The sequence below is a fragment of the Armigeres subalbatus genome, chromosome 2, assembly GCF_024139115.2.
Source record: "Armigeres subalbatus isolate Guangzhou_Male chromosome 2, GZ_Asu_2, whole genome shotgun sequence".
NCBI classification, from domain to species: domain Eukaryota; kingdom Metazoa; phylum Arthropoda; class Insecta; order Diptera; family Culicidae; genus Armigeres; species Armigeres subalbatus.
The window spans coordinates 310,924,718-310,944,009 of record NC_085140.1 but is presented as its reverse complement, the minus strand read 5'-3'; the positions used below and the strand labels follow the sequence as shown (position 1 = coordinate 310,944,009).

At 38.2% G+C, this 19,292-nt stretch overlaps 1 protein-coding gene and 1 long non-coding RNA gene across 2 annotated transcripts in view; one reads left to right on the top strand and one right to left on the bottom strand.

Moving 5' to 3' along the window:
- Positions 1 to 7,077, top strand: part of LOC134212587 (cyclin-Y-like protein 1) — a 54,571-nt gene extending 47,494 nt beyond the window's left edge. Inside the window, exon 3 of the mRNA XM_062690580.1 lies at positions 4,914 to 7,077. Coding sequence (XP_062546564.1) covers positions 5,620 to 6,645 — 1,026 coding nt within the window. The 5' untranslated portion in view covers positions 4,914 to 5,619 and the 3' untranslated portion in view covers positions 6,646 to 7,077. The remainder of the gene's footprint in view (positions 1 to 4,913) is intronic.
- A 9,503-nt stretch (positions 7,078 to 16,580) lies between these two features.
- On the bottom strand, positions 16,581 to 17,976 carry LOC134216728 (uncharacterized). The gene is made up of 3 exons (XR_009980800.1): positions 17,706 to 17,976; positions 17,137 to 17,638; positions 16,581 to 17,076 (listed from the first exon to the last, which is right to left on the bottom strand). It is a non-coding gene; the product is annotated as an uncharacterized LOC134216728 (long non-coding RNA).
- Positions 17,977 to 19,292: the final 1,316 nt, after the last annotated feature.

Below are 19,292 nucleotides of genomic sequence, written 5' to 3'. Positions count from 1 at the left end.
AAAATGTTCTGTGATTTAATGCAGATGCCTCATTTTAATAAGGTCTTCCGCAGAAAGTCGATCAAAAATTAGAAAATGATTCTCAAAAGTTATTTCTGGCGGGTTTTTATGATATTTTCGGTTAACTCCGATTTTACAGGATTACCAACAGAAAACGAAGAAAGATCCTTGTTAGTGGTGGTGGAAATTCGCGATTTCGCGGAAGCCGCGAAATCCGCGAAATTTAAACATTTTCGCGAAAAACCGCGAAATTAAATTTTCCCGTCAATAGTTTTATTCCATTCTATTGCCTCAGTAGATTTCTTGACCTAGTCAATACCAACTCGACAAACAACGCATTTTTTGACGACTCGATTTTTTTTTAAATGCAGAGTCTGAAATTGGTCGAATGTTGAGCCAAAAGTAAACTGCAGAACAATTTTGTTTTTCTTTCAAATTGTAAAAATAGTTAGAGACTCTCAAAGGGCTACTACCGAATTCACATGACCTGCAATACTCACATTATGGGATTGATCGGCGAAGTTTGGAGAAAAAAGTTTCCCAACGTTGATCGTCTCGCGGCATGTTTCAAATCTATTTTTTCTCATTCGGCCTCTTTCCGTTTTCCTCAGCACTTCAAAATAGCGGTGAAATATCTGTCTATTCCTGGTAACTCGGTAGACGCTGAACGTAGTGTCTGCCAGTACAATTTAATCAACACTTCCCAGCGCCAAAAGTTAACAGGAAAAAAATTGGCTTTTGACCAGTAAGGCAAAGAAATAATTGAAAAAAATATTTGAAATTAATAAACGCAACAATTTAAATAAATATGGAACCTACATTGTCTTTTTTGTACCGAAATATGATTTACCGCGAAATTGCCGCGAATTTTCAGATTTTCTAAATTGACTGTGCGCGAAATTTTAAAAATTTTGCCGCGAATTTCCACCACCCCTAATCCTTGTATAAATTCATTGCAAATAAATTTCCACAGCGTAAAGAGGATTTCTGCAGCATTAAAAACCCGAAAAAACATGTTTGGAGGAATTTCCTGGAGCGGCGATCGCAGGAATGACTATAGAAAATCAAAAAGAATGCCGCCTTAAATTTACAAAACAGTTACACCCAATATTTTTTTACACGATTGGTATTCTTTAATTTCTCGGTTAACCTTATTTTTCGCAGCTTTTTAAATACCACCTGAATTTTCTTTGATTTTTTGTGAATTTTTTCATGGGGTTAACTCATAGTTTCATCAACGCTTAAGGTTGTAAAGAACCGGGTGTATAAAGATGATCACAGCAATTTCTTTAATAAGTGCCGGGAGTTTTTCCGCAGGAAGTCACCAATCAATTTCTGCAAGAATTTCTAAAGCGATTTCCGTAGGGATTCATGAAGGGATTTCTGCAAGTAAGCTCTGAAGATTTTCCGCAGGTTATTTGTGGAGAATTTACTTGAACTCACGACAAAATTCCCAAAAGAATTACAAAATAATTTCTCAGGGGAATTTTTGTAAGAATACTCGGAGGAATTCCCACAGATAATTTGGAGCGACTTCTGCACTTCAGCAGATTCAAGGGCAGTTGGATTTCTGCAAACATTTCCATGAAAATTTGCAGGAGAATTACAGGAGGATGACCCGCATAAATTTTTGGGATGTATCTGCGCACGAAAGATGAATTTCTACAGGAGTTCTTGGAGTTTTTAAATGAAATTCTAGTAAGAAAGATCAAAAACATTTCTGCATGAACTTTTAGAAAAGCTTGTTACAAGAATTGAAGGAGAAATAACGGACTAATTTCTGTAGGAGTTTACGCAAATTATTCTGCCGTATTTCCAAAGAAATTACTTCTGAAATTTCTAAAAATATTCCTCTGGATTTTTTGAAGGAATTTACGCTTGATTCCGATCAACGGAGCTTGAGCAACTATGTAAGATTTTGTATTATTTGTTTCTTGATATGAATACAAATATTTGATTTACAGAAGTTTTGTTTAAAAAACGGAGCTTCATTGTCTAATTCCTTAATATCTACGCAAGTTTGTCTTGTGATCAATAACTACAACAAAGCTGCATAATTAATTACTTCAAAAGAAATTGCGGTTTTGGCAGATTTTTTAATATTTGCCACGTTTATCTTTAATCAATTATGATCAAATCTGGCCTTAACATTCATTTGTATATCAACGTACCTTGTGTTATATCAACAAAAAAAACCCAGATTAATCCACCTAGCAGTGATGATGCTTTTCTCGTGCATTATAAAATATATTGAAAAAATCACTTAAAAGGTCAAAAAAGCTCTTTGGGGGAATAGATCACATTTTTTCGATCATTTTTAATATTTTTACCACGTATAACAGTAGGATCCGTTTTGGTAGAAAATGAACATTTGAAAATACTAAGTTTGAGATAAAATGTAGGAAAAAGGGGAGCTTGGGACTTGGGATTGAACCCACAGCCTTCTCCTGCTTATAAGGCGTCCGTAGTGCCATTTGCACATGAACTCCAAAAGCAATGACCAATGGCACCATTTTCTTTTGTAAAACCTTGTAAAAAGCCTAGTGTAGAGCTCTTCTCGATAGTGACGATGGAAAGCAACATGCTACCTACGCTAAGCGGTTCCTGAGTTCATAGAAATCTCCTAAAAGAAAAGCTAATAGCATTTCGTTGCAACTTGTAGATAGCATAGCATAGCATAGCATAGCATATGTGATTGTACAAATCGTGGGTGGCTATACAATGCTCAATTGAGCAATCTACTGTATATTGTCGCAAATTGGTACTTGGGATTAGTACCTTTTCCTATACAGTAGCAGTTGTATACCTGGCCACGTCCTTACAATCACGGAAGGAAGGGAAGGAATGTTAGTTCAACATCTACTAGTGAAGATGCAGGGAACCCATACTACCTTCATAGATGTCTCGGGAAGGAAAATTTGTGTTAGTGGGAAAGGTGAATAATAGGGAGCTCTATTCGACAATATAGAGCGTTTGTCAATAACAGTATATGCTGTAAAAATAATAAAATATATTCATCAATTTACTTACATTTCGTTGCAGCTTGTTGATACCCAAAAAAAGATGCTTTTTTTGCATAAAATGTTTTACATTTATTTCAGTTTTATATTTTTATTATTATATTTATTTCAATGTTTTTTGTTTAACAATTAGTGTACATTATAAGTGATACCCCTTTTCTGATATTCATTCTTTAGTTCTGGTCATTTTTGTTATTTCTAACATGTTTAACTTTTTAACTTGCGATAAGGAGATCGTTTTGAACTTTTATTCATATTTCTTTTGAAAATTTTTATGTCTTAACTACTTAAATCTAAATCTAACTATTTACACTATGTACAGGGGAAAATGATTACAAATCATTGAGAAATGTTTCTGATGGTTTGCCATTCAGAAACTAGTGCTCTTTTTCTATGTCGTATAGCAAAATTGTCTATTCTATTTTGAATTGGGTCGAGATGTGCTAGCCGATGGACCTCGAAGGTTCTGGTGTGGAACGGTGCCGGTTACCGAGTTGAGGTTTGAGCAAATGTCGCCGATGATGACAATGTTATGGCAATGTCCACTGTAGAACCGACTCCAGCCGGCGAGTAGTAGGTTGGTGAATCTGGGTGAAGGACGACGTAGTGCCCTGCCTGAAGGTCGTCGGCTAGCACTACATCGTTCCGGTTGTTTCTTGGGTTACCCCAAAGGGAATGGCGGGCATTCAAATCGCCAGCAAGAAAAAACTTACCCTGCCGCGAGTCAATTTCTGGATGTCGTTCTTAAACCGGACGGTAGAGCCGCCGGCGATTTTGCACTGCGACGGACAATAAGCGGCGATGATTTCGATGGTTCCTTTTGGTGTCTGCAGCTCAATGCCAACAGCTCCGATGGTGGTCAGGCGCTAGTGTTTTGGGGTTTTAAATTCGAGCCCCTTGCGAATGGCGATTGCAACACTTCCTCCTTGTTGGTCGCCAGCACGGTCCAGTCTGTAGAGAGAGTGTTCCAGTCCAGTAGAGAGAAGTTTACGATTCGCTTCAGATGAGTTTTCGTGAAGATTGCAATGTTGATTTGGTAAAGAAGATGCTTGATAGATATTATCTGTAGAGTAACTCGAATTTTGTCAGGAGATAGGCGAACTGTTCCGTTTTCAATCCTACTAAACATATATTCATCTCATCGCAAAACAAAGAAATACAGCACCAATCTTGTCGCTTCTTTTTGCTAAAAATCGTGCTCACTGGTGAAAAAAATCATAAAAATAAAAAGTAAATCAAATTCCTTTTCATTGCTTTGTTTTTCATGGGATCTCATCCCCTATTTGCCAACCGATAGCATGTGCTCAATGCGGTTGCAAAATAACAGTCATGTATGGGCAATTAAGTTTAGTTACAGAAAGATAACAATCTGTGATAATTTGTTGCTAACAGTTTTTAATCGTGAACCACCATAAGGGTTTATGACTCGAAATAAAATAAAAAGTGACATTTTTGTTATGTCAAGTCATTGTCTTGGCATACAGATTATGAGCTATTTGAAATAATTCCATATTAAAAGTTAAATTAAAATGTTTTTGTTCTGAGGTATTAAGGCTTCGCCTTAGCCAACCAATCTTGTCCCACCCTACCCTACATGTATCCATTTCAAATGATATTTTCAAAATATTTCATCAGAAAACAAAAACTGGCTGACATGACTTTGTAATAATCGCAATTTTGGATGATCTTGACTCATATCATATCATGTATTCCACTTCTGCTTGTTTTTTTTTTTTCATTTGGTTGTGATTCATTTTATATTTCTTGGGAAATATTCGTTATTTCTGGATTTTGTCTATTCTCAATCAAGTAACGTTTTGACGTAACTCAAATCCCGAACACTCACATTTAGGCCATTACATTTTAACCTTTTCCTATTTCTTATCTTTTCAGGCATTACTGTGAATCTAATTATCCCACGAGGCATCAAACCCAAACGAGGAATTCCGGAAAAAGTAAACATAGTGATTTGTCTACCCGGAATCATTGCAACAACTCCCGATAACAGCCTAAAAGGTTTATTTAGCTTTTCTTCTTTGGAGAAAGTTACATCTCATTCGTACTTTTACGAAACACATGATTACATCATCGTGTCCGCTGAAGCAGCTCCGTAATATACTCACATCTACTTTAAAAACAAAACAAACAAATCCGCTGTCTAGGCCATAACGGATCCAGTGCCAAATTTTACCGTTTAAGATTCAACCATTAAAGAAAAAAGTAAAACTAACATATTTTAGGATCCTTTAAGTCACAACCACAAGATACTAGTCATAACAATTTATAGAAAGGAAATCTCGGCGCAAAAAGTGTAAGCTCTAAAGATATATTTTGATATTACTCACGACGGCGGTTAGGTTTTTGCAATTTTATCGGTATCGACACTGAACATTTAGAAAGCCAAGATAAAGAATCATAGCGAAGATAAGCTCATGTTCGGACTAAATTGTTTGTATATATCAGTAGTACGCGATAACGCTTTGTAGACTCGAAACCGAATGAGTATGCTCCGGTGGTGATTATCTTCGAATCATGCTGCAGTCCCATTCAGGCTGACGTATAAAGTGTGCGTGAACAAAAACTTACCAAGCAGACCAACATGGGCAATAAGAATTCGTGCTGCTCGTATTCGAGCCCTCCGCCGACACGCAAAACTAAGGATGTACCGGTGTTTGAGGAACATCTTCCGGAAGGTGAACTCTCGACAAACAACCTGCAGCACATCTCCGAGCGGGAGGGTGACGATGGAGAACACGATCCATCGGTGGACCCGTCGGCGGGCACAATGTTCCTGGAGCGCTCAAAGCAAAGCTTAGAAAATGGGATGACTAGGAAAAAATCCCAACATCAAATTGCACCCCAAGGTGGAACGGTGTTAAAGAAGAGCAGCTCGTGCTCGACAATTTATTTAGACGATTCGACTGTGTCTCAGCCGAACCTCAAGAATACGGTCAAATGTGTTTCACTAGCAATCTATTACCATATTAAAACTCGCACCAGTGAACGGAGGATAGACATCTTTGACGAAAAACTGCACCCGCTGACTCGAGATCCGGTGCCAGATGATTATGATCTACACAATCCAGAGCATCGACAAATCTACAAATTCGTTCGGACACTATTCAATGCCGCTCAACTAACAGCGGAATGTGCCATCATCACCTTGATTTACCTGGAACGGTTACTAACGTACGCCGAGCTGGATATCGGCCCGTACAATTGGAAACGGATAGTTCTCGGTGCAATCCTGCTTGCTTCCAAGGTGTGGGACGACCAAGCAGTCTGGAACGTTGACTACTGTCAGATTCTGAAGGACATCACCGTGGAGGATATGAACGAGCTCGAAAGGCAATTTCTCGAACTGCTCCAGTTCAACATCAACGTGCCGTCCTCCGTGTACGCCAAGTATTACTTCGATCTGCGAACGCTAGCCGAAGCCAACGATCTATCATTCCCCACGGAACCGCTGTCGAAGGAAAGGGCACAGAAGCTGGAAGCCATGTCGCGGGTGATGCAGGACAAGGCGACGGCTGAGGCGCTGAAGAACGGGATGAAGAAATGGTCCTCCATCGACAACATCCACCAGCAGGGCAACGTGCGGCGAAGCGTTGCCATTCTGTCGTGATTCCGCTGGGAGGTGACGGCGAAAGGTGGTGCTTGCGTGTGTGGTATTAGGTTTACTAGTTCCCTGTTTGGACAGCCTCTAGTTGTTGGGGCACGTGTTTGTGTTAGGATTGTACCAGTAGGCGTTTGCGGAATAGGAATTCCGATAGCATGATAGCGCTAATCTGTGTGTTTTGTTTGTATGCAACGGAGAGTAGTAGCGAAAGCGATTTTTAATCGAAGTAAAACCACGTTGGAGAGGAAATCTTGTTTGTATTTCGTATGTATTTATATGAAATCATATTGCTAGATAAGGTTTATCCAGGTGAGTTGTTCTATATGAATCATTTCTCGAAAGTTTTTTATTATTTATGTAGGGTAATTTCTAAAAAGAAATAAGGTTTGATACGAGTCTTGATTAAGCAAATAAATAAAAGATCTATTTGGGTGGCAACCAATTTTGTTTATAGTTTGGGTGGCAAGCAACGCTTAAAGCTCAGTCGAATTACCCAATCGAATTACTTGATTTTGGTATTCAGTCAGTATCTGTAGAATAATGTGACTCAACAAATTTCTTTCTATTTTTATTTGTTTTCGATGGAGTGCCCTCTTATTTGGTTCTATTTGATGCCCTGATACTGGACGAAATTTTAGCCAAATCAGCCAACGTTTCGGCGGTGGTAAACTCATTGGAAGTTTTTATATGAAAAAATGTATGATATATCGAAAAACAAGTAATTTAAGCAAGATGGAACCATTTATAATGAAGAAAAATGATGCTTATTCACTACCGTTCTACGCATAATTGTCCTATGTACAAAGGAAATCCCAGCAAACATGGGACAAATATGTGTATGACGGCAGATTCAGTTCTTGCAGAAATAAATACAGAATGCATCTAGAAGATAATAGTTTATCAGGCAAAGTTATTTAAGTGTAAATACCAGACAATACTAAAAACTGATCATACTCGGTTGGCATTGTACGTTTGGAAGAGTTGGCTCTAAAAATAAATTGCGAGAGTTCTAATATGTGCCTGATGTTGGGAATTTGATCTCATCAGTACCCGCTGAGCTCAGAGGCCCTTCGCAGGTTAGTAGGGAAAACACCTGGTGGGTACCCTCCAATTCTTTTGTCGTTGACCCTTTATTTTATTGTTAACATTGAACAACATTAACGTTTGTCAAAACGCCGCATTTAGCAATCGGCATTCGGGATGTGGTCAAGTCACAATTAGCGAATGATAACTGCATTCTATCTTGGCATTGACAAATAGATAAATTAAAATTTTGAGGAAAATATTCGCGCCTTTATTTTATTATATTATTTTAATTTTCTGAAAGTAAACTCATCTGAATATAATTTTGTTGCCTGTTCTTTTTCACTAGTGATCATTCCAATGCTTGAATTTGAGTACAGGCGCATAAAATCTACTTCAAGCGGAAAATCTTAAACCAATAAAAAAATATAAACGCGAAGAAAATTCCATGAAAAACGGTTAGATTTTCTTTTGTATCAGACCTTATGGCTTACAACGAGATTATTAACTAAACAAGAAATACAAGCAAAAAGCTGAACACCCGAAAATCATGTGTCAATTCGTACTAGACGAAGTATTAGATAAAGGATGAGACATTAAAAATTAAATCTGAAAATAGCGAAATGAGCTGCTATCTGTGCTAAAACGGATTTGGAGATGACTAATAGCTGTATTTGCTTTTATTCATTTTATCCATATTTTACAAAGCATAATAAAACAAAAATACGAGAAAGGCAAAAAAGGATTCTCTATTCATTCACTTTTTTTGACATGTTTTCCTCAAAAGCAATACGATTTGTAATCGTCCCTCCAGCTAAGTTATTAATGGCATAGAGAATTGATGAAAAAAATTTTTTGCTTATGATGGTCATTTCGGAAATGTTTCCTGTTTTTTTCTTCCGAGAAAATAATTTATAAATATTCGACAAGTTCGACAAGTTTAAATTGTCCAATTTTCATCTATATAATTTAAAAAATCTGCTCTATGAATTCTGGGAAACTCATTATTGGTTTTCCTAACTCCAGGATTTTTCGGGAAAATCCTTTCAAAATTAATAGAGATTGTTTTCAAAGAAGTCTAGAGCACTTATCCTCATCCCCTTCCCCCTCCGTTGTACTCACTTTCAAGAATTTTCAACGAATCCACCAGGTGTTTCAAAAAATTCCTTCTCCAGAAATTCTGGGAACTCGTTCTGCTAGAATTTTGATTATTTCTTCTTTAGGATTCATTCTCTTTCACTCATTCTGGGATATTCTGGAGAATGCTCTTTTAAGAATTTTTGGTCATTCAGTATTTGTATTTGGAAGAATTCCTGCTTCGAGGATCCTGATATTGCTCAGATATTCTGGACAATTGCTTTATCAAGAACTCTGTGTAACTTTTCTTTCCAGTATTGTGAGGCAATATGCCCACAAGTTCTGGGAATGTCTTCTCTTCTAAAAAATTCCTTCTATAAAACTTCTTGTGAGTTTCTTTTCAAAGAATTCTAATGAAATTCTCATCTAAGAATTCTGGAAAGTTTCTTCTTTCAGTCTTTGCGGCCACGCATATGCTCCATGACACCACGGAGTGATTTTATGAGATCCGATGGTTTTCTTACAGCAGTGGTGTTTTCGAAATACTCGCCTGGAACCCGAATAGGCCCATACACCAATTCAGTTACAGAGCACATTGTATCGTCGCGGATGGCTGTTTATCGGATCCAGTTTATCGGATCCACGGATCCAAAACTACGGACTTCAGCGTTCCATTTGTCCATTTGCTCGAGGGTAGTAAGCAGTGGTTCGAGTATGAACCGTTCCGAACCATTTGGAATTAGATCTTCAAAGTGATACGGATGATTATTAATAATCATTTTCGTTTAATACAACAAGCGAATTTCTACTATGCTTACACAAGCCCAAGAAATTAGTTTTCGTGTAACTGCATTTTTAGCACAGCTCATGTCGCTATCAGTTTTACCTCTTTCCTCCATGTTAGTGCTTACCACTAATCAAATAATATCTCCGTAGTCAGGGCTATCAGTTTTTTAGGGTAGAACAATAGATTGGGCAACAAAAACAGATATTGAACCAAGTATTGATCCCAGCTTCTAATTGCTGGTATGTTATTCCGTTTGTAAATTTCTGTTTTGATAACCACTTTTGCATTCATGGAAGCTAAAAATTTTATACGCGACTGCTGCTATGTTAATTAAACAATTCTTCCAAATTCAAATGATATCATGCTTATTAAATTTCAAGATGGTTATTTTATGATACAATTAAGCATTATGGGCAAAAAATCCGCCAAAGAATAACTCATGACATACATAATGAAGAATATTATACGCCCACTATAAGTACGTTATGCCCAACGTTGCGCACCTTATTGAGGATCAGCAATCATGAAAAGTAGCAAGCAAGAAATCAAGAGAGTTGACGCTTTTTTCGTGAGGCAAGCTAAGCGTCTACATCAGGTCTTAGTTTTGTGATGATTGAGCAAGAACCTGCATCAGAAAGTCCTCTGTGTAAATTATTGTTTTTTACTTAAAACAAGATAAATGAATAGTTAGTTGGTGTGTTTACCCTGGCTACTGTTTTCTTTGTTATACGAATACTTGTATCTGCGAATAGAGGCCGCCTTTAATTTCTATAAGGTCAAAACAATTTCTTTTCTAAAATATTTTTTGGAAAACAAAAACCCCAAATACCAAAAATGCCCGATACAAAACACATAGACTAAGACTAAAGACTACTCGAAAAAAAGTGAGACACAAAAAATGGTCCCCAGGCATTTTTTCAATTTCCTTGTGCTTGACGCTATGGTAAAAACTCGATTTATGCATATGCACAACATGTGTTAGATTTAGTTCGGAAAAGATATTTAAGAGTAACCACTCCCTTCGGTGGGATTTGATCCTACGAAACCAGTACGCTAGACAGGTGATTTCCCAACTAAGCTACGAAGGACCTATGTCGTCCTACGCAGCTTAGCGGGTACTGATGAAACCAAATCCCCAGCACCAGGCCGAACTCTCAGAACTAACTCTTTCATATGTATTTTTGTAACATGCCAACCAAGTAGGATGAGTATTTAGTATTGTCTGGCTCCTACACACTTGGTTCATCAGCAACTGTGCTCGATGAAGTAGGGTTGTGTGAGGATGTGCCAGTTGGCCGTTAGATCCTAATCCGACCACATAAGCGAAGAGAGATCGCCACTCGAGCTTAGTTCAGAGAGAGTTAGTTCTGAAAATGGATTGCGAGAGTTCGGCTACGTATCTGGTGCTGGGAATTTGGTTTCATCAGTACCCGATAAGCTGCGGACGACAACGGAGGGAAAGCACCTGTCTAGCGTACTGGTTTCGTGGGTTCAAACCCCACCGAATGGAGTGGTTACCTTCCAATATCTTTTCCGAACTAAATCTCTCAAACATGTTGTGCATATGATGCATAAATCGAGTTTCAGACATAGTAATTAATTTCCACTCCGGGTGGTTTAATACCCGGAACATAGGCAATTGACTTTGAATGAACTATGGTAGAGCTAACTTCTTATGATACTATCATCCACTATCACCAAAGCCAGCTCGTTCCCTAACAGTGACGACTCCGTTGGTCACCGAAATTTGTCCACCGTTGATGGTATCAGCCGTGTAGTAGGGCTTATCTTGTCGCATATACAGATGGCCTGCTACAGAAACGACCAACCATGATGATATGGAAACGTGAGATTCCTGCTCCTGAAACTTTTCTGTGTCTGCTTCTGCATGTACTGTTTTTCGTTTGTGGTTTCTGTTCGGTGACTTCTAGACCTCGTTGACGTGGTAAACACTTTCTTGCCCGCATCGCGGATTAGAAGATTCGGTCGACGCTTAAACAGGCCTCATATATTCCTAGCCTTCACCAGGTCAGCTGTCTTTTGTTTTCTGCCGCCAGGTTGTACGAATCTTCTTGAATGGCCTCACCACTCGAGACATTGTCGAATGATGGATTCCCAGATCATTCTCGATTCATCTGTAGAACGCAATCGAATTTATACATGTTCCACTTTTTTCGAATAGTCTTTAAAGATTTGCCACACAAAGAAGTAAATTAACTACTAACCAAACAAAACAAAATGCACTTTACGATAAAAAAAATCAAAAGCTGCGCCAAGCACTAGCAAACCGAAAGTAATTACAATGCCGTCACTAGCTGAATTTAGCACCGTAAAACAACTTTCAAACCGTTCAAACGATATCCAACGTAGAAGAAAAATAAGATAAAAAAAAGTCTCACTTACCTAGTAGGAGGTGATGCGTATCGTGGAAAACTCATCAATTAGAAATGCATCAGAAGATATATTTTAAGAAAACATCGATCGTGTTAATGATCGAAGATAATCGAACGAGTCGAAAAGCGAAGTACTAACCCATAGGTGAAATAACTCAAAATTAGGATCCACCAAACCAAGTCATGTGTATTTCCTATATTGTTTTCTTTAGAATCTAAGTGCAACAAAATATAAGTCTGCTTTATAAAATTTCCGTTTTTTACAACCATTTAACACATTGTTTCTGAAACAAAAATTTAAAAAGATCATAGAAAACAGAAGCATAAACTCTAATCAATAGGCCGTAGGATAATAGAAATGTAAGGATTCAAGGAATGGAATATTAACAAAAAAAAACCAAGTGTATTTTCCATCATTTATGTATTTTAGTCGAAGTAAAAAAAATTGAATGAATTGAAATTAGCAAAAACAAAAAAAAAATCTAACGGAACAGATTAATTAAGCAAGTAAAAGCCAATCAAATTCGATCGAGTGCAAGAAACAAACCCCCGAGCTGTTTGAACAGTAAGAGCAAAAAAGTGTGCAACAAATAAAACAAGCAAGATATCCGAACACAGGAATCAAGGACTAATGAGATATGGATGGGAATATCGTACCAATTTATATGTAACTTAAGCTATTGCGAGAATGAAAGGTATAAAAAATAAATTTAAACAATTAAAAATTTAAATAGAAAAAGGTACTTTTATTGGTATCCGAAATGTCATTTTTGCAATTTTGTTTTTATATTTTTTATCCGCGGAAATCTCAGCAAATAGGAATTTTTCCAATAGATAAGTATTGCACCGCCGAGACAGCAGAGTGGAGCAACGGTACGCACTTAGCTTTTAATCGAACATGTAGCCTTTAGAGACGCCTTTTGAATTCGATAGAAATCATTTCACGCATGACCTAGTCACCTGTCGAATTGTTGATCGAGTGCAAAACTGCAGTCTGATTGCAGGAAGAAGCCCAGCCGATCCAACGTGCAAAAGTCCTTGGTGCATCGGATCAAGCGATGTGTGGCCGGACTTGCGTTCGAAAGAATAAAGAATCAGCTTGTACTTCGATGAGCGTTCATTCACCACCGAACATTCACCACCTCAAGACCAGTAACCGACAACCGGTGAGAACAGTTTGCTAACCATAAGCTCGCAAGGAAGCATCCCACGAGATACAATGTCTTCTTTGGAATTATGTAGGTACAACGAACATAATTCCAAAGAAGTCCATTGGAATTGGCTTGAATCTCGCGTACACGATTACATACGAATGTTTGTAGCTGATAAGGATGTTTTTCAGCCACGCTAAAACTATTTCGTTGTCGGAGTGGTGGTTATACCTAAAGACACTATATACATTACATATAGTGTCTTTAGTTATACCTATCGTATGTTGATGTTGAGGGCTGGCAGCACCTTGCAGACCAGACGAACGAGTAATAATGATGCGCACAATTCCTTGCATGGAATCGTAAGTGCGCGGAATGGTGCCACCACCTTCGATTTGGTGGTAAGCAGTCTGGATTTGACTGGTTCCATCATACATTATGCTTTGGATATAAACGCAGGCTCCGTATGTCACATCCGCAAATCCATGCAGCTCACAACAAACAGCAACACGAAACGTTACTTAGCAAGGGATTTTCACATACATCAGTTGAGGGAGCGCGGTCTTGATTTTGTTTCATTCGATTTGTGTTTGATCGTCAAAGGGTTCGTTCCAATCCAGTGACATAACTATAGGTACGAGCTTAATTTTTTTGTTATTATACTTGTTTTGAGTCTTTTTTTGTGCGTGTCTCCTGTGCGTTCAAAAATTAATGTTGATTATGTTATTCAAATTTTGGCGAAAAATAAATGCAAATTCATCCGAAGTTTATATTATTCAGCAGCAAATTTAGTCAAGATTATGATACCTTACTCACAATAAGTATTTGTGATAACAGGAAATAATATTTTATTCATTTCTTGAAAGTGGTAAAACTGATCAATGTTACCCCGCTGATCAATGTTCCTCCGGATTACGATACTACAAGTGTCAAAACGATGTTGGCGATGAAACCAAACATGCACTACAGCATAAATGATGGCCAATTGAAGGTTGTTAAAGCATAATTTGGCAAAATCTTCTTCTTCTTCTTGGCATTACATCCCCACACTGAGACAGAGCCACCTCACAGCTTAGTGTTCATTAAGTACTTCCACAGTCATTAACTACGAGGTTTCTAAGCCAAGTTACCATTTTTGCATTCGTATATCATGAGGCTAACACGATGATACTTTTATGCCCAGGGAAGTCGAGACCATTTCCAATCCGAAAATTGCCTAGACCGGCACCGGGAATCGAACACAGCCACCCTCAGCATAGTCTTGCTTTGTAGCCGCGCATCTTACCACACGGCTAAGGAGGGCAAAATAATTTGAATGACTACAGCGCCACTAGCGTTTCAGTATACTCCATTTGTGAATTGGAAATCCACCACGAGCCAAAACATCAGTTGTAGCTGGTGCATACATTTGTTGTATAGGATATCCTCAGTTATGGCATTGGTTGAACGAAGTCCGATGCGATTTGTGATCAATTAAATCTGTTACACGAGAACTTAGGTAAAAAAAACTTGAAAAATTTCATAGGCGCTTGGTGCGATTTGGTAGAACCCCGGCTATAGCTGGTGCTGTGTCTCGGGAGTGTGTTGATGTAAAATGGTCCTCACATCGTTGTTCTTTTGTCGAAGTAGTGGCAGCATTCGGAACTTCTTGACGAATCATTTGTTCGACAGAATCGAGAGATGCAACATGGGAATACTGGATCGCTTCTTCTATTCGTTATGGTAGGTAAGCACCAGTTACTATATCCATCTAAGGTGAGAGTTTCGTAGCTCGGAAAGATGGTCATCGAGTGTGATTGTCCTGGTTTCATCCGTTTCATCAGTGCAAAGAACTGATATAACTAGCTTCTTCACTAAAATGGATCTCCTTTAAGGGAAATAAATACACGTCCGAGTTCATGGTCATTCAAACTAATTCTCATTTTCTTATCATCAGCGCTCAAGCACAAGAGCGCTGCTCCACTCAATACTCTCTCGATATAACAATATTCTGAGAACCTTACTGGATGGGTTCTTCCAATTTATCGAACAGTAATCTTTCGCTTAGTCATTACAAACAACTCGACATTAATCAGCATATCGACTTTGTTAGATTTGAAGCTATAGCCATCTAGTTGGATACCATCTATGTGATTACCTATCGGTGACATCGATGTTTTTTGTTGGGATTGTTCCAGTGAACTTGGGGGTCACCAGGCATTCAACAGCCGCACTGAAACCACGGATTGAAAATGAAAGTTCACCTTGTCTCGTGCCAGACTTGTTAATACCAGAAATGGGAACATTATCACGCTTCTGCCAAAAGTGTTGGCCATGCATTCGGTAATGAAGGTCGCTTGGGATCCATTGTTCAGAAGGGCTCTGCACTGATGGATTCGGTTGTCTCGGTCGGTCGCTAGAACTACTGCAGTTAGCAGTAGCACTGTTTTCGGAGCGTGGTCGTTGTTCGTTGTTGTTGTCGTTAAATTCTCTGACGAATCTGGTTCCTGTGGACCAATGACTTCAGCTCACTTCTGATGGCATCCTTCCTTCCTATGGCTCCAGTCGTTCCGTTTCTTCAGCCCAATGATTGTACTTGGCATATCATCCACGAACCTTTCAGTATTCAGTGCAAAAGCCATCGTCGAATCAGTGTAGCCATTGTTATTGGATTTACCTGAGAAACATTCTGCAGCAGTAGATGCTCTCGAACCGGTAATAAAATCTAGTAACTTACCGAGGAGTCTGCGCTCCCGTCCGCTTCGCTTCGTGAGTGTGTCTGCAGAGCAATCATCACGTTGCGAAGGCGAGCGCGTCGTTTGCTGAGTCATTGATACTGTCATCGTCATCAGATGTTAGGTAATATTCTACTTGTGCATGTTCTTCATCAGTTTGATTATCTGTCAGTTCCATGGTATCTTATCAGGATTTGGTTGCAATTCTTCAACTTCTTCTGATATTTCTGATTCCGTATATCTGCTATGTAACATCTGGTTGGATACATGTTGAGTACCACATCGGCTCTCGACGAGTATCTCGTCTCTTGATATGAAAATCTTCTTGCGGGAATCCCAAATTCTATACCTATTCGTAGTGTAGCCGACCATGATGATTTTCTCCGATCTCGAATCCAACTTACCGCGCTTCTCTTCTCTTTTGGTAGTAAGGTATACGCCACCGACCCGAAAATTCGCATTTTATCAATATTGGGCTTCTTGCCGTACCATGCTTCAAATGGTGTTATTTTGTATTCTAGCTGCAGTTAACTGATGTGACCAGATATATTTTGTGCCAGCGCGGGACAATTTTTTTTAAATCCTTGTTTTTATTAAAAAATGTGCTTAAGTCAAAAGTTTAAAATTTGATAAACCCCTCTGGGGCTCGCTTGGCCCTAGATCAATCACACAATCCCACCACTGTTGTAAATGAATTCACTCTGGAAAAAATGTATACTAAAAAGATTAAATGTCATTCTAAATGACTATTCGCCTGGTTGACCCCAAACTCGTATTCGTTCCAAAAATACTAGGATAGTATAACTTAAAGAAAATCTTTCACTAGTATAGGTAGGGTTCATACATTGTTTAGTTTATTTTGGATTTGTTTATGTTTTCTAGATTAAGTGAGCTTATTATTGTTTTTTCTAAAAGAATGTTTATTATTTTTATTAAATTTTATTAAAATGCTGTAAGATCTTTTGGTTTAATAAATTAATTCAGCCATAGACGAAAATTTTGGAAGTACATAATTTTGTTACATCATGAATCCCAATGAAAATATCGAACTGGTACATTATCGGAGCGGTTTTCCGGAGCGGTGGTGATGCTGATGTTTGTTCCGTCGGCTAACACTGGAAACGGGTGGGGATCACCTGGAGTTGCGAAGTCAATAGCTGATTGACTGGCTGAGCTGAAAGTAGATGCGTACGGCTTTTCTTGATCCGGAGCTTGGTTGTCTTCCACTGACGTCGTTTTTACCGCAGCACCATATGAAAGGTGTAGGTTTCTTCCGCTTTGTGCTTTACGATCTATAGGGAAAAAGTAATGAATTTGATATGGACCAATTCCGAAAATTGATACTGTCTTACCAAAGCAACATTCATATGCCGACAAAACTGGATGTAAATACGATGATGGCGATTTTTCAATCTGATTATTCGCAGGGAATACCAAGACAAACCATTCGTGCATCGTAGCTGACAGGTGCTGGAGAACATCTTTTGCGTGTCAATGGTTAGGTATATGAATTAGTTCCGCGCGTGCACCGCCAGTTCTTAAGAACCTGATTCAATCGCTGCATGCTTCTCCAGGGTAGTGATCTATCCAGTAGTACGATACGTTCTCGGAAGGTCGACGATAATTACCAATAAGCTCCGGTGGTCGACATTTTTGCTACTGGCCAAAGTAATAGCAGGGCCGTGTGAATGTGTAGAAAGGCCACGATGTTGTTCGAGTTGTCTACCCGGGATGCGGTCGCTTCTATCTATTCCAGTGTTTGCGGTGTCATTGGCGTGGTGGTTTGGGTGGAATCTACCCCGTGAGCTAGGTTTGTCTCAACTTTTTTTCGAGCCTGCCTCTCGCTGAATGGCTCTACAAAAAGAATACATAATCAGAATACTTTAACTCTTGTTACACATTAATCTTTAAAGCTGCTTACGTTTTTATCGATGTGGATGATATTCACAATTAATTTTATTTGACGGGCTATTCTCGGTAGGTTTGAAAAACGCTGCATATTCAAGTTAATTGAAAAAAAAATATCAAATTTCCCAGGAGACAGTATGCAATCAAACATATTTTCGCGTTATTCCGTTTGAGTATAATTTTTAATTTCAGATAGTATACTTTTTAAACTATGTAATGTATAACTGTCAAAAATGAATACAAAGGTTAATTAAAAACCCTTTGAGGATTTATTTTATTTTTGAGTGAAGCTGTTAAATTTTTTACAACGGTGCGAGTTCCTGATGGTTAAACTTATTTGTATTGGTTGCATGATTCATTTAGTTAACATCCAAAGTGATCGTATTATTCGTTTTATGCAATTAGGCAGAGCGCTCAAATTTGCTTAAAATGCCTACATCTTACTCAGGTTTTTTTATTCCCCGCAAACTGACAGACGATTTATCATAATTTTTTCCATAAGCTCGAAACAAAAAAAAAGATCCGAGCTACTTAAAATTCGTCGAACTTGCTCAGATTTCAAGTGAAGTTTTTACTAAAATAATAACAACATACGAACACGATGTGAGTTGAAATTGTTGAGCTAGGGATCCCAAGGATCCTACATTCAGAGATCTTGAGCCAATCGAGCATTGAGAACTGTCAGAATCTGAGCCAAAGGAGCATTGTTATTTTTTTTATTATTTCTAGTTGTTGACTTCTACTGTAGTGTTGATTTTCGAGATTTTTCGGCTATGCAGTCTGATTTATTAGAACATATTTTTAAATTTCGTCCAGCGTTTCGTCATCGGGTTCGAAGTCTTCTTCCAGGAGAAAAAAAAGATAGCTTTGCTTTTTGTTAAGTATGATAGGCGTTCCATTACAAAAAGCAAACAATTTTTTTCCCTGAAGGAGACATCGAACCCGATGCCGAAACGTTGGACAAAATTTTACAATTTGTTCTAATAAATCAGACTGTATAGCCGAAATATCTCGAAAATTTATTATTTCTGTGAATTTAGAAATGATTTCAGATCTTCACTTTAAAAGCATTTTTATTGTTGCAGATTGAGTAACATATTTCTCAATAGCACGTTCAAATCTTCCATTTCACTTATTATAGCTCTTTTAGTAGGTATCCAATTAAATATCTTTCCTCGTTCTCGTATACATGAGGATTTGACTAGGATCACTAGAATACACCAAAGCAGGCTTGTCAAAATTCCTCAAACTCGAATTCAGGACGAAATAAAATTGGAAACCACCAAACACGTGTTTTAAGTGAGTGCTTGTGCTGCCGCTCGGCGTTGCACCACCTCAGTTATAATTTTGTGGGAGACGGAAAGATTCAAGACAACATGAGAAACCCTTGGAAAACCTCTTTTCTGCGTCCAAATTATATTTCTTACATTTTATATGAAATTATCATTAGTAACAAACAGAGTAAGGAAGAGCTAAACAAATTTGTTTGAAAAAAAAGTTTAAACAACATGCGAGTGTGGCCATGGCGTTGGGTGAAAGACCACTCATCAAGCCTCCGGAGCGATGCCTTGTATGTGACAAAAATCGAAAATCATTAATC